The sequence below is a fragment of the Protopterus annectens genome, chromosome 4.part0, assembly GCF_019279795.1.
Source record: "Protopterus annectens isolate FY-2018-M chromosome 4.part0, PAN1.0, whole genome shotgun sequence".
In the NCBI taxonomy this organism is placed as follows: Eukaryota; Metazoa; Chordata; order Ceratodontiformes; family Protopteridae; genus Protopterus; species Protopterus annectens.
This window is the reverse complement of record NC_056733.1, coordinates 1,364,145-1,380,065: the sequence shown is the minus strand read 5'-3', so window position 1 is coordinate 1,380,065 and position 15,921 is coordinate 1,364,145. Positions and strand designations below refer to the sequence as shown.

The 15,921-nt window shown below is 40.6% G+C and overlaps 1 protein-coding gene across 1 annotated transcript in view; it reads left to right on the top strand.

Moving 5' to 3' along the window:
- Positions 1 to 15,921, top strand: part of UTP6 (UTP6 small subunit processome component) — a 1,596,914-nt gene that overhangs the window by 864,991 nt on the left and 716,002 nt on the right. Inside the window, exons 9-10 of the mRNA XM_044068038.1 lie at positions 11,546 to 11,627; positions 11,718 to 11,799. Coding sequence (XP_043923973.1) covers positions 11,546 to 11,627; positions 11,718 to 11,799 — 164 coding nt within the window. The remainder of the gene's footprint in view (positions 1 to 11,545; positions 11,628 to 11,717; positions 11,800 to 15,921) is intronic.

Genomic DNA, 15,921 nt, shown 5'->3' with positions numbered 1-15,921 from the left:
TAGTAACCATTCTTTAAAATGTGGCTATGATGCACTGGAGGCTTCATTTAGATCAGCCATGACTGGCACTGTAATTAGAAGGCATGCATGGCTAAAGGAGCAAGCTTTACCGGATCATGTGAAATCTAAATTACTAGATGCTCCTATGGATAAAACAAGTTTGTTTGGTACACCTGCCCAGCAGGTTATGAAGAAAATGGAAGAAAAGGCAAAATCAGTCCAGACAGTTAAAGATTTCTTGCAGGTTCAACCCCCAAGGTTTAGCAGGAACTGGCCTGCCAAAAATTGGTCCTTTCCTGACTCCAGACCTCAAAGGGGCAGGAATAGACGTTCCAGAGGCAGAAACCAATCCAGAGGAGGTGCCTACAGAGGACGACAGTGGCAAGGTAACAACAGAGGCACAGACTCAACACCTGCCACTACATCAACACAACCACAGTGACTTAATCCTAAATCCGCCTACCAGGGAACAAATAGCAGCTCCTCTAGGCGGAAAGCTAACCTTATTTTCAAAAAACTGGCACCACATAACAAAGGACAAGTGGATTTTACGAACCATAGATCAAGGTTACCGGTTCCACTTCCACACTTTACCAAACAAAAGAGGATTGCCAAATCTACCTCCAAATCAAAAGACAGATGCTATACAACAGATAATGGAGTTAGCAAACATGAGAGCTGTGGAGAAAGTGCCAACAGCAGAGCAAGGAAAGGGGTTCTACTCCAGACTTTTCCTAGTTCCAAGAAAGGAAAAAAGTTGGAGACCATTTCTAGACCTGTCCACCCTGAATACTTACATCATTGTCCCAAAATTCAAAATGCTGACCCTACAGCAACTTCTTCCCATGCTGGGCAAGGAGTGTTGGCTGGTAACTCTAGATCTCAAGGAGGCATACCTGCACGTCCCCATTCGACCAATCTGCAGAAGATACCTCAGATTTCTTGCAGGATCAGAGCACTATCAATTCTCAGCATTGCCCTTTGGCTTATCTACTGCGCCCAGAGTATTCACAAAATGCCTGGCATCAGTAATCGCCCATTGCAGACTACAGGGAATTCAAATTTATCCATACCTGGACGACTGCCTGATACAAGGAGACAACAAAAGCAAGCTGACAACAGATTTACAAAGGGTCATTTACTTGCTTCAAGCACTGGGATACACAGTCAATTTACAAAAGTCAAGACTGATACCATCTCAGACAAGGACTTTCCTGGGAGCGGAATTGGACACAGTAAGACAAATGGCATTCCTAACTACAGAAAAACAAAAAGAACTCCCTCTTTACTTCTTGGCACTAACAAAACTAAACAAGTTAACAGCAAGAAAGGTTCTGCAGGCCTTGGGTTTCATGGCATCATGCATAATCTTGGTTCCATTTGCCAGACTACACATGAGAAAACTACAGTGGTACCTAAAGAATTTATGGTCCCAACACAGACACAGCCTAGAAACGGAAATCCCACTAATACCATGCTTAAAACAGGAGTTCCTATGGTGGGCACAGGCATGCCAGTCAAACCCAGGCCTGCCCTTTCGGTAGGGTCAAGCAAGCCAGACCATCACAACAGATGCTTCAGACCTAGGATGGGGGGCGCATATGCTGGACAAATGCGTACAAGGAATGTGGACACAGGACCAACTTCACCTGCACATCAACCTAAAAGAAATGCTGGCAGTAAAACTGGCAATCCAAAAGTTCAGACCATTCCTCAAGGAGGACCACTTGATGATAAGGACAGACAACACCACAGTCATGTGGTACATCAACAAACAGGGAGGCACTCATTCTTACCCCCTGTGCAGAATGACTTTGGAGCTGTGGACCCTGGCACTCAGCTACAACATCCAGTTGCAGGCAATATTTGTGCCAGGAAAAGAAAACACTCTAGCAGATATGTTAAGCAGGACCACATCGGATGCCCACGAATGGCAGCTGCACCCGGATATCTTCAAGACCATCTCGAAGAAATGGGGAATGCCTCAGATAGATCTATTCGCATCACCTCTCAATCACCAGCTCAAAAAAGTCTGCACAAGGACATTCCACCCACTAGCATGGAAAGTGGACTCGCTCTCCTTCAGCTGGAAAGGCCTAACAGCATATGCATTCCCACCTCTTCCCTTGATACACAAAGTACTACTAAAAATCAAGGAGGAACGTCCAAGGATAATCCTGTTAGCTCCAAACTGGCCAAGACAGCATTGGTACCCACTGCTGAGGAGCATGTCTCGGAACAATATGTGGCCAATACCCCTGATGCCTTTGATGCTAACTCAGAACAACTTCAGCACCATGCATCCAAACCTAAAAACGCTGCAACTGACTGCATGGAACATCACATAGCAGCTGCTAATACAGAACTTTCACAAAGAGTTAAAGACATTATTCTCGAAGCACGCAGGCCTTCAACTAGAAGGAATTACGCTGGAAAATGGAAAAGGTTTGTCATTTGGAGCTCTGAAAGAGGAAAATATGTATCAAACATAGATATGCCTAACATTCTGGAGTATCTGGCCGAACTACTTCATTCAGGCCTGTCCTACTCCTCCATCAAGATTCATGCATCAGCTATTTCAGCAGAATACAGCTTTGATCCACCTGTTTTTTCACACCCTTTGCTCAGGCAGTTCCTCAGAGGAATCAAGAATGTAAAACCTCCAAGGAAACCACCATTGCCAGCTTGGGACTTGAACTTTGTGCTAGAAAAATTGACACTATCACCTTTTGAACCAGCAGCAACAGCAGACCTACAACACCTGTCATGGAAAACTGCTTTCCTACTGGCAATTACTTCAGCAAGGAGGGTTTCAGAACTACAGGCCTTAATGGCAGTGCAACCCTTTCTAATCTTCCACCAAGATAGAGTGTCCATGCGGACTAATCCTACATTTATGCCTAAGGTGGTATCCAGAGTGTCTTTAAACCAGGCAATCCACCTACCTACCTTCTTTCCCAACCCACAAAACAGAGGGGAAAGAATACTGCATATCTTGGATGTACATAGACAGCTACGCTACTACTTGGACAGAACAAAAAATAACAGAAAGACTGACCAACTTTTCGTAGCCTATGCAACAGGAAGGGAAGGAAAAGCTATTTCCAAACAGACAATCTCCAAATGGATAGGAAACTGCATACGATTCTGTTACTCCTTCCATGGAAAGCCAATTCCACAGAACATAAGACCTCATTCTACAAGGGCAACAGCCACTACCACAGCCTTCTTATGAGGAGTGGCTACCAAAGACATTATTGAGGCGGCTACTTGGACCTCCGTGCATACATTTGCCAAGCATTATAATTTACCTCTATATTCCAGATCCCGAGCAGGGTTTGCCACTGCTGTTCTGCAAGGGATCCTAAACACACCATAGTCTACTTTTATCCTCCTCCCCTAGTTGGCTATGGTATTCTACCCAGTTGTTATGACTGCAGATGCATCCATGAAGGACATAGTACAGTTTTGTACCTACCATAAATGTAGATGTCCGAATTGGATAGCATCTGCAGTCAGGATTACCCTCCCTCCTTCCCCTCTGTGGTACTCCTAGGGTGTTTACCCTTCTAATAGCTAGCTAGTGGGGGGATTTCTTTCATGGTGTATTTGTTTGTATTTATGTACATACATGCTTATTTTTGTGTTTACCTCTATCTTTTGGAAACATTGGCTTCTATCCAAAATTTATAGCCTTATATAGGGCTTCTGGCATCTGGGGCAAGAAACACTGAAGAAAATGGCGTCGGCTGATGCTTATATACCCGAAGACCAACAGAGATGACGTCGGGTGAAGTGCGACATCAGCCGAAGCCGGACCCGGACTTTGGAATCCGGCCGACTGAAGGGCTGCCTGACGACAGGACAACCCAGTTGTTATGACTGCAGATGCTATCCAATTCGGACATCTACATTTATGGTAGGTACAAAACTGTACTTTCTCCATGGAATCTAAATTTTATGCTTTCCCGGATAATTCTTCCGCCATTTGAATCAGCTTCCTCTTGTGACCTCAAATTATTGTCATGGAAAACTATCTTTCTAGTAGCTGTTATGTCAGAGCTTCAGGCTTTATCCATCAAGCCTCCCTATTTGATATTCCATGATGACAGAGTCTCACTTAGAACAAACCCCTTCTTCTTGCACTGAAACTAATCTCAACCACATTATTGATTTTGCCAGTCTTCTTCCTCAGCCATTCGAACAGTTTAGAGTATATGCTGCACAAACGTCATCACAGATAGCTCAGATTTTATTTGGATAGAACAAAAGATTTCAGAAAATTAGACCAGCTTTTTGTTTCATTTTCAGACTCCAGGAAAGGTAGACCAGTGGCTAAAACAACTCTGTCTAAATGGTTGTCTGATTGTATCACCTTTGCCTATTCAGTTGCCAATATGCCTTTGCAACATAAGATTAAAACTCACGCAACCAGAGCAGTTTCTGCATCATCTGTTTTTTTTCTGCCAGACTTCCCATTGATAACATTTGTGCAGCAGCCACTTGGGCAAAACCTCATACCTTTATCACTCGTTACAAAGTTGACAGGGCCTCCTTTGGATCCACGATCTTGAGAAATATACTCCCGTGAGCCACCCGAGGTTGATGGTGCTTGGGACGCTACCCATCAGTAAAGAATGAACATAGAGTTTGAACAACTTCACATAAAGAAGTTCTTTACTTACCATAATGTTCCATGTGAGTTGTTCATCTTGCCTTCATTCTTACTTTCTTCCCTGGGCTGTTAGATGACCGAGTTGCTGGATCCATCCTGGATACTCAGTCCTTCTATACCTTTCTCTTGGGAGTGAAAGAATGACAATATGGTAGTATTATATGCAGCAAACAAGATGTGAGGTAATTCCAGGTGCATCATGGGATAGGGACTTGGCCTCGAGCTATTTGAAGACCTCGAGCTTTGCAGTTGGCCATATCGGAGCCAAGGAATCTGCTCCGAACCATCAGTAAAGAATGAAGATGAGATGAACAGCTCACATGGAACTTTATGGTAAGTACATAACTTCTTTATATAGTCCTCAGACAATCCAAACAACACTTTTTGGGTTTCAAATAATGAATCCCAGCTCGGAAGGGACTTTGTTACCCTCTCCTGCTACAAGGAGCAGACCAACAATTACTTAATGTAAAAACAATGTCTTGGTTCCCAAAAAGCAGAAACTAGCCTAGTTGAAGCTAATAAAACAAACAAAAGTGCAGGAACAAACAGTAACAGCTAAAGCACTAGAGTGGAACAAGAATAAAACAAATAATCACAGTTCTCAGCAGTGCAATTAGTAAACAACTTAATGTGCAGTTATGAACTATAGTTTTAGATATTCAAATCTGGATGGATCTGGATCCAGCACCACAATCAGATGAAATGGTAACTGCAAATAAACTTTAAAATTCAGAATTCAAGTGAAAACTCTATAAATTTCACAAATGTCACATCAACTGTAGTGTAAATCTAGACAGAGTGCAAATCAGTGCGTAAAAGTACTTCTCTAACAGTGGGTGCAGACGGATACAGCAGAAAATATCTTTCAACAATGATTTGGTATCTTCTTTCCCTTTTTCTTCTTTATATATCTAATTGTATTCCCTAATTACATTAAGTATAATAAGTGGTTGAATTTCTGTATTTATCTTCATAAAATATGTCCCTTATACTATCCCTCACTTTCTTAAGTGATGTTAAAAACCTTTTATACTCCATTTAATGATGTAGTGACTTCTATTGTATATATATATATATATATATATATATATATATATATATTTATATATTTCTTCTGTTATTAGTTTTTGAATGTTTCCTTTTTGTATGTATCGCTGTTAATATCTGAAAATTCAAATAGAAATTTTAGAGAGAAAAAAAACGGTGATTTGGTAGCCAGGTGAATGAAAGCTCTGAGGTGGTGTATACTGCATGAAAATAACAAAAGAAATTTTAATATGGTTTCTTTTCTTTGTTACTGCATTTCTCACTTTTTTAATGTCTTGTTTAATAAAGATGTTTAAAAAATGTTCCTAAAGAAATTTTCAGATTTAAATTGACTGTAATACAGTCAAAATATTTGTCTCAAAGTATTATTGGCTGTCAGACAAGACAGTCTTTCAAAACCTTAAACATTTCAGATAAATAGAACTATGGATATGTTTTCATTGACTGTAAATGAGTCATTGTTAAACAGCAATCATTCAACATTCTGAAATGATGCGACAGCCCCAGTCTTTCTGTTAATCAAGCACATCCCCAGAAGTAAATGGGTGCTCCCCCTAGCCATTTTTTTCTGGTGGCCTAATGTAACAAAACCACATTCAGCATTTCATTTTGAAGTGATATGCACACACATGAGAAAATTTATTAATGCTCAGTAGTAGTCCTCACAGTTACATACTCTCTTCATTCACTCGTCCTCCATTCCTTCTAATCTCTGCCACACATTAGCTCCTATAGTCCCTGATCTTCATTTTGAATTGATCTATGAAAAGCTCCCGGTGCCACCTCTTCCTTTGCCACAGCCTGCACCATTTCTTTTTTTTTTCTTCCTGCTGTTTGTGTAGGATCATACTGTAGAGTAACTTGTAATGCCCCTTGCAGTTCTGTAAATATTTTAAGTGTAGTTGGGAAAGTATTCTCAAAATGTAGCCAAGTAAACCATTAAGGACTAACTTTCTCCAGTGGTATTAACTAAAAATCAAAAAAGTATGCAGTTTGTTGCCTAAAATGTTAATGTTAGTCATAGTCAGAAATACTGTGCTACCTAATCTTGTAACCCTCTTGACCAAAATAAAGACAAAACCTGATATTTAAGTTTATAATTTTTGAATTTTACCAATGTATATCATGGTTGTTTCAGAGTGCCAGTTATACCTGAAAATAAATGTATGTAGGGTCACTCAGGTTTTGTCTGTCAAAAGCTAGTCCAACTTTACAGTTTGTCTTGCACAGACGCCACACAGTCCTGATAATCTGGCACTCTTATTATGCCACTTTTTCCTATGAACCTATCCTCAGTATCTACTTGCATCTCTGAAATTTCAGAGCTTACCACTCACAGTATGTATACATATTTGTAAGTTTCTGTTCTGACTTTGTAACTCTGCAGTAGCAAATACATGAAAATTCATAGCATCCACCATAATGGGATCTCCTTGCTTCAGTTATGTAGGTTGTATGTTGTATGTTTCTGTTAACTGTGCTAAGAGTTCTTTTGCAACACTTTCCCCTGCCAATTAATTTGCTGACTTTCCAGTGACCTGACCATTTGATTTTCACTCATCACATTGATCATCTTCTTAGCTGATAGTTCCATCATATCACTGTGCTTTTTCATTTGTAGTTTTATGTCAGATCTAGATATTTAAATATGCTTATTTGACATGTCATTTCACTATAACTACCAAAGCCATTTGGTGTATACTACTTTTAACTAGTAATAACTAGTGAAAAGTAGAGTAGGCTAAATGGCCTTTACTAGTAATAACTTCATAAATATGGGAGTGACTGGGGTGTATGTGTTGCGCTTACAGTACTGTTAGTTGACATCCTTCAGGACTCAACTGTTGAACTCTGTTTTGGTGTAGTCCTCTGGCTCTTTCCACTGTGGTGGCTTTCTGCCTGGGATTCATGGATTCAGCCTAGCCATAGTACACATCCAGAAAGATTCTCCGTGTTCAATACAACAGCCGTAATCTTAAATTAAATCAGTCTGTGAGAGGACTTCCCTTGATTGGTCAGGAATATCATCTCACCATCTTTCTTGGGGAGAGCAGCCCTTCTAGCTAGCTTTGTTATTGGAGTTTTCCTCAAGTCAGGAGTTTATGTACTAGTGTATAATTTGTCAGCAGTGGGGTTGTCATAATTTCATAGGTACTAGGCTGTAGATTTTTAGAAGCCTAGCCCTGAATTTCAATGAAGTTTTTAGCTCTTGTAATACAAGTACAAAATAACCCAGGGCCAGAGAGAACATTTACATTTATTTATTTTACATTTGTTGACCGGGCTAGTCCAACTGGATATATGTCCGTTTTCAGTAGAGGCCCGGGGAGAAAAGCTCCATCAGTAATACACTTTTACAAAAAGGCATAAATGGTTACATAAGAAAGATAGCAAGTAAAAACAATTAATATAATCAGATAAAATAATACATTGGCATAAAAGATCACATGACATCATAGCAAGTTAACCAGATAATATAAAAAATAAAGTTTTTTTTTTTTTTTTTTTTGTTAACAAGGGTAATGGTAGAGAGAAGAGTTGGCATTAGTCTGGATTAGTGCAGGAGCAAAGCCAGTGTTTATTGAGGTAAATCTTTAGTTGATATTTGAAAAGTTGGAAAGAGGTTAAAGAAGTGATATCAGAGGGTAGTTTATTCCATGTTTTTCCAACAGAGTTGGAGAATAAACTGGCACCTGCATTACTGTTAGGTTTGGTAATATTAATCAGAAGTTTATTTGAGGAACGTAGTTGTTGCAGGTTGTTGTATGGAGAAATAAGGCTAGTAAGTGTTGGTGTGTTGGTTGGCTGATATAGAATCTTATAAGCAATTAAGATCTGTTGAAGTACAAGTTGGTTAGGAAGTTCAATCCAGCCTAGTTCTTTTAGGTTCAAACAGTGATGAGTTCTAAAAGGAGATCCAATAGCAAATCGAGCTATGTTATGATAGGATGTTTCTAGTTTCTTCATGTTGGTTTTGGAAAGATTAGTGTAAATGGGGGAAGCATAGAGAAGAGTGGAGATTAGGTGAGATCTAGCAATGGTGGACCTTGCTGTGGGTGTTAGGAAAGGTTTGATTCTGTAAAGGGATCCTATTTTTTTATTAACTAATTTTATGTTGTTGTTGATGTGAGAGTCAAAGTTGAGGTTATTATCAATAGTTATCCCTAATAGTTTTGTGGTCAAGTCAGGAGAGATGAGTGTTCCGTCAGTGGACGTAATGTTACCACTATCATTAAGGGAGAAAGGTGTTAAACTAGGGGGGTGAATTTGTGGTTTCCCATCCATTTGTCCAGACTGTTTGAATAGAGTAAGAGAAGTACTTTGCCTTATGTGGAGAAGAGTACAATTCCAAAGAAGTGGTGTTCTCTGATACTTATATGTTCCTCCCAAATGTTCCATTTATGTTGCAGAAGAGATTAAGATCTCTTGACCGAGTGTTTGTCATCATATGACTTGCAGATGTGCAGTAGATGTGGGAAAGCATGGCATCCTTTATGATACTGAGAAGAGAACAAGGCTTTGAGCCTGCCACTGCAGTTTTTCTGAGTTAAGCCCTTTACTTTCTTGGTGTGAATGTGTTATAGTCATTCATTTTCTGTTAGCTGTTTGGACAGATATATTCCAGAGGGAGCATTAAACTCCATGATTAGCCAACTAAGTGCAGAATATAGCAGTATGAGTGTATCCATAGAGCTCGATCCCATACCCTTACTAATGAAAAGGACTTTTCTTGCAGTAAAGGTTACATGGTGATCAAAAGGTAGTTTGTTGACACTCAAGTTCCCAGTTCCCTAACTAACAGATCAACTTTCAGGGATGTGTTGTCGTCAGTGTGATAGTTACAAGGATATCATGCCTGGAAATGGAGACTATAATACATTATTTTGGCATTTAGTTTTAGTCTGTGGTTAGGTCAGATCTTTTTCTTATCTGTAGGATGATGTCCACTTGGGTGGTAGGGAGTGAAGGGGAGGGTATATATGATGAGCATACTTATGTGGTTAACATGTTACACCATGGCTCCTAGTGTGGGAACATACAGCATAAGAAATAAAGCATTTTAATTGGAGAAAAGGATGAACCCAGCCATTGGATTCAGGGTGGGTCCTGTCAGAAATTAACTGAGAAATTAAGAATGCATCTGTTATGTTATTGTGCAGCTTTTAACATTGGAGCCTACAACTCCGGGTTGTTAAGTAGTTTGAGTGAAGACTGGAGGCAACCCATCAACATTGACCATTCAGAGAACTCCTACTATGCCTCTGAGCATGTCTTGACACTAAAGTTATATGGGCTGTAGTCAGGGCTGTATCTCCATCAGCTGCTGAACTGAAATATTTCCAATAATTCTAGTCATAGTAATCCTGGATCTTGGTGCTAAAGGATTCCAGTTCCCAGATTCTAATTTTGACATAGCATCCTCTTAGGCTAACCATTTGGTATATTTTTGACCACTTCTTTGCTGAAAACTAGATTTCTTTTTTTTTTTTTTTTTTTTTTTTTTTTTTAAGTGCACCTTTTTTTGTAGGGAGTGGCAGGCATCTCAAATTCTTTGTTTCCTCTGCAAAGCTCGCCAACTGACCATAGCATAGATACGCCAACAGGACAGCTACAAGCTTTGTAGCATAAGTCACTTTTACCTGACTTCATTCTTTTGAGATTCATTTGTCACTTGTAGGGCAAGAAAGTCGGCAAAAATATCCATAGCATGCATGAGATGAGTCATATTCCTGGGCCTTGTATTGTTTATTTTGTAGTATATTTCTTGTTGAATAAGCAACACTCATTAGTCTGTCTGAAGCTGGATGATGAATATGACTGCCCATCTTCCACATTTAAGTTACGTGAAATGCAGAAGTATTTGCAGACTTCTGACGTGTCATTGAGCCATTGAGATGTTGTAAATTCTATGTGTAGACCAAGTTGTTGCAGTAAAAGGGTAGAAATTGCAATATTGTAGTGGTAGTGTTTTAGCCATAAATTGTTGTTGATTAGTTGTATAGATGAGGTTATTTTTGCACAAAAATATACCTTTAACATTTGTGTTAAATGGAGATGTTATGGAAAAATAACTTTTGAATATGACTGCCTGTCTCCCATAATGTTACTTGAAGCATAGAAGGTTTTGCAGACTTATAACTGATCAGGGAACATTTGAGGTGCAGATGTAAACAGACCTCTCAGGCCTCCCAGTTTTGGAGGATCTTATCAGTTTTTAGGCCTGATTTACCCCTGCACATGATACCTAGTTTTGTAGGTATGTTCCTATTTTCAGGCTTGATTTACCCCTTTACACAATTTTCTGAACTGCCCCCCCCCCAATCACAAATGATCTGTGCATCATTCTAGTTGATTTTACATCTCCTCTTTTTCAAAAGCAAAAATAAATGACATTATATGATATTGTTTTGCAACACATATAGTCTACAGGTTTTAGAGTCTCTCATAAACTGTACATTTTTCTGTCGTTTTTGTCACTGTTATGCTAATTAGGTGTCCAGATTTTTTGGTTTTATATTCCTAATTTTCAAGGGCCTTTCTACCCATTTTTAATGTCTAAAGGTTGAGAGGTATGGATGGTTAAGTCTGTGTGCTGATTGAGTTGTTGCAGTAATAGGATTCAAATGTTATGGTATTAGTGCTTTAGGAGTGGCAAACTATTGTTGGTTTTAGTAGTGAAGTGCTTTAGATGAAGTTAGTTTTTGCACTGAAAATGTCACAGTGGAGATGTCAAGATGTCATCGAAAATAAACACTGGGGAGTAAAGCTCTGTAAGAACTGTCGAAAGCAAGTGTTTTTCATTGGCCTGTATTTCTCTAGGGAGAATTTGATTATCCTGAAGAAATCCTAAGAGGTGACTTGGCAAAAGTTGTTTTCACGGAAGCTGTGAAGAAAATTAAAGGTATGTATTCTACCTGTATATACAACATCTCACTCAAACTGTAAAAACTCAGCTGAATGGTAAAACTTACATGCATATGTTTTCTTTTAGGTGCAGATTTCATTCTCTCTTTACTTTCTATAGCCAAATTGTTTGATTTCACAGAAGATCTACAGAAAGAAATTTTGGATGAGTAAGTGAATTTTCACTTGTGATGTTTTCTCCTGATTTGATATTGTTGGATAAGAAAAGACAATAATTAAAACTGCTGTGGATGGAGTAATCTATTAATATCCTTCTATTTCACTGTTGCAGTATTCCTTTCAGTAGGGATCCCCTGCCAAGGGCAGCCTGTCTTCCAGCCAGTATACCAAAGCCTTTTAGGTTAAGTGTATGCTGTATGTCATATATACACTCCCCATGTTTAGTGTAGGGCATAAAGGTGACATCCAGATGTACTATCTGTAGAACTTCTTTGCTGTCAGTCCAAATGCCATCTTTGAAAGTCGGTGTGAACACTCGCTTAGTTTGCTGGTTCACCAAGCTGTTTTCAGATAAGTGCCCCATTGGGGTTTTATTCTCATCTTTTTTCCTTCTTTTTGTTGCTTGTGGGATTCATGTCAACCAGAAAGGGTAAATGCCAGTGCAGGAGACAGATTCCCCACAAAGACCGTCACAAACATTATTTATTTTTGTCTAGGTGCTTCCCACGACCATACGTCCTGATGTTCTTCGTGTTTCACTGTTGCAGTCATTACATTTGGGGTAATCTGCTGGCAGGTTGCCCTCAGTCGGCCTGAATTCCAAAGTCTTGGGTCCTGCATCAGTTGCTGTCTCCTCTTCCATGACGTCAGGTTGTCAGGGGTATAGCACAAGCAGCCGACGCCATTTTCTTTAGTCTTTCTTGCCGCGCGGTGCCCGAAGCAGAAGCAGTTCGCAAGTGCCGGCCGGCCAACTCCTGAAATTTTCGAGTTCGAGTTTCAGAACTGAAGTCTTCACTAAAGCTAAGGACCCCGTTGGGGAAACTTTTTTCTTGCTCCATACCGATGTCAGAAAAAGTTAATTGCATTACTTGTGGGAAGCAAATACCTCATAAGGATTTCCATTTATACTGTATTCCTTGCCTAGGCCTTGATCACAACGTGCCTGGCTGTCGGTTTTGTGCTAGATTTAACCAACGCACTATTACGCGTCAGTATATTTTTGCCTCAAAATATTTTGGGAACAGATTTAACTACCCAGAAATGTCATCGGATAGCAATCTGACTACTGGAGTACACAAAAAATGCAAAGAAAAGGACAGAGACAGACCGTTGAGGTCCAAAACAGACGACAAAGCTTCTCCTAAGCCAGTCACCGGTTCGCCGGTACTCAGTGAGGTGCTTTCGCAGCCCCTGATGCCCGCTACTTTAGAGTCGCAGGCCCCTACCGAGACCCATGCGGAGTCCGGCACGCCGCGAGATACTCAAGGTATTGTACCCACAGATGTCTCTCCCTTGGATGTGTCCGGAGCTGCTGAGCAGGCACCGGCTTCTGAGGGTGTATTCAGGCCTCAACTTTTTTTTATATAAAACCGATGACAGCAGCAAAACCAAAGACAAAAGCAACTTCTAAAGCTAAAAAGCCGATGCATGAGCCACGTGCACAGGCCTCTATGCCTAAAAAACAGATGATCAAAATGGCTGAAGACTTAATTACCTTGATCAGGGGTTCCCATCCCCCTCCTGATAAGAGGCCTAGGCAAGACACTGATTATGAATCTTCAGACCAGGTTTCTATTTCTTCTGATTCCTGTTCTGATCAGGAATTATCTGTTCCTCCCTATGAAGATTCTGATGCAGAGGACTCTATCCCATCTGCATCACCTCCTGAGGATTATTCATTTGGAGAAACCTTACATACTTTAAGGGAGCATTTTCACTGGGAGAGTAAAGATTTTTCAGAATCAAAAAAGAAGCTCAGGTATTTCCTTCTTCTCCCTCAGCACAGGCCTTTAGCCATGCCCCCTGTTTTGGACATTGTGGGTGATGTGTTTTCGGAGTCAAGCTTGACTCCTGACTCCTTACCTCCGGCATCCAGCAGGCCAGACAGATATTACAGGGTCCCAGACTCACAAATTTTTATTTAGAAACCCTGCTGCTGACACTGAAACTATTTCACAGGGTCCAAAGGGAGTTAAGGCCACAACAGCAAAAAATCGTACACCCTCTGACAGAGATTCAAGGGCACTGGTTAGATGGGGAAAGAAGGTTTATACATCTGCAACCTTGGCAATTAGGACCCTAAATTGCCAGTTTCATATGCTCAAGTATCAATAACATTTTATGGGATTTGCTGAAACAGAAAATTGTTGATTTCTGAATGTGCAGAAAGTAAAGAATTGCAGGACTTATTGCATGCAGCTGAAAAAGTTGGAAAGCATACTTTGCAATGTAGTTTTGATTCCTTGGAGGCCTCCTGCAGGGCCGCAGTTACTGAATCTGTGATTAGGAGGCATGCCTGGCTAAAAGAGCAAAATTTGCCTGATCATGTTAAAGCTAAATTACTGGATGCACCTTTACAGCATGATACTCTGGTATTAAGGCCGAAGATGTTTTAAAGAAAATGGAAGCCAAAGCTAAGTCTATGCAAACTGTAAAAGACTTCTTACCAGTGCAACCGCCAAGATTCAGTAGACACTGGCCTACAAAAAATTGGTCCTTTCCTGTCTCCGACAGAGCTCAGAGGGGCAAATCCAGACGCCCTAAAGGTTCTAGATACCAGGCACAAGATTCTTACAGGTCAAAGCAATGGGGTGCTTCTACCTCCAAATCTGAAGGAGATAAAGCGCAACCCTACAGAAAGCAGTCCCAATTACTTCCCTCTGCCATCACCAAGCACTTACCTTTTGGCAGCACCCTTAGGGGAAAAGTTAGCACTTTTTGCTCAAAATTGGCAGTTAATAACCCAGGACAAGCGGGTGCTAAACATAGTATCACAGGGATACAGATTCCATTTCCATACTCTGCCAATGGCAAATGGTTGGCCAGATCTGCCAAAAAATCAATAGGCAGAGGCACAGAAACAGGTTATGTCCCTCATGGATATGGGGGCTATTCAGCCAGTACCAGAACAGGAAAAAGGGCAAGGTTTTTACTCAAGACTGTTCTTGGTACCCAGAAAGGATAAGGCCAGGAGGCCAGTACTGGATTTATCAATTCTGAACACCTTTCTGGACATTCCAAAATTCAAAATGCTAACTTTGCAGCAGCTTCTGCCCATACTGGGCAAGAATGCTTGGCCGGTGACATTAGACCTAAAAGAGGCATACCTGCATGTCCCAATAAGGGAATCGTGCAGAAGATACCTCCGTTTCAAGGATGGCTTAATGCATTACCAATTCTCTGCACTGCTCTTTGGCTTATCTACTGCGGCCAGGGTCTTTACAAAGTGCCTGGCACCAGTAATTTATTTTTGCAGACAAAGAAGTATACAAATATATCCTTACTTGGACGACTGTCTCATTCAAGCAGAGAACAAGGATATTCTTCTTCAGCACCTGGCGTTTGTGAAAAGGCTTCTAACATGCCTAGGGTAAACAATAAATGAAAAGAAATCACAACTGGTACCCTCTCAAAAGATAACATTCCTGGGTGCAAGCTTGAATACAACTGCCCAAATGGCTTTCCTCACGCCAGACAAACAAAGGCAACTGACTACGTACTTCAAACTGATGGTAACAAAAACCCAGTTATCTGCAAGACAAATTCTGCAAGCTTTGGGGTTCATGGCATCCTGCATTCTACTGATTCCATATGCAAGACTGCATATGAGGAAACTTCAGTGGTACCTAAAAAGTTTATGGAGTCAACATTGTCACAGTCTGGAAACAATGATTCCTCTCATTCCCTGCCTACAACAGGAGTTCCTATGGCGGGCAAAGGCATGTCAACAAAACATGGGACGGCCATTCACTCTACCCCCTGCCAGCCAAACCTTAACAACAGATGCATCAGATTATGCATGGGGGGCCCACTTGGTGGGAAGATGCATTCAGGGCATATGGACCCCAAAACAAATGCGTCTGCATATCAACCAAAAAGATGTTAGCTGTTCAAAATGACAGCCTTCAAGGACTTGCTTCATCCAGGGCAACTACTGATAAAGACGGACAACACCACGGTTATGTGGTATATAAACAAGGAGGGGGGCACGCATTCCTACCCCCTTTGCAGACTAGACATGGCACTATGGGGCACAGCTTTGACTTAAGTACATCTACAAGCTCAGTTCCTGCCAGGAAAACAAAATACTCTGGCAGATGACTTAAGCAGAA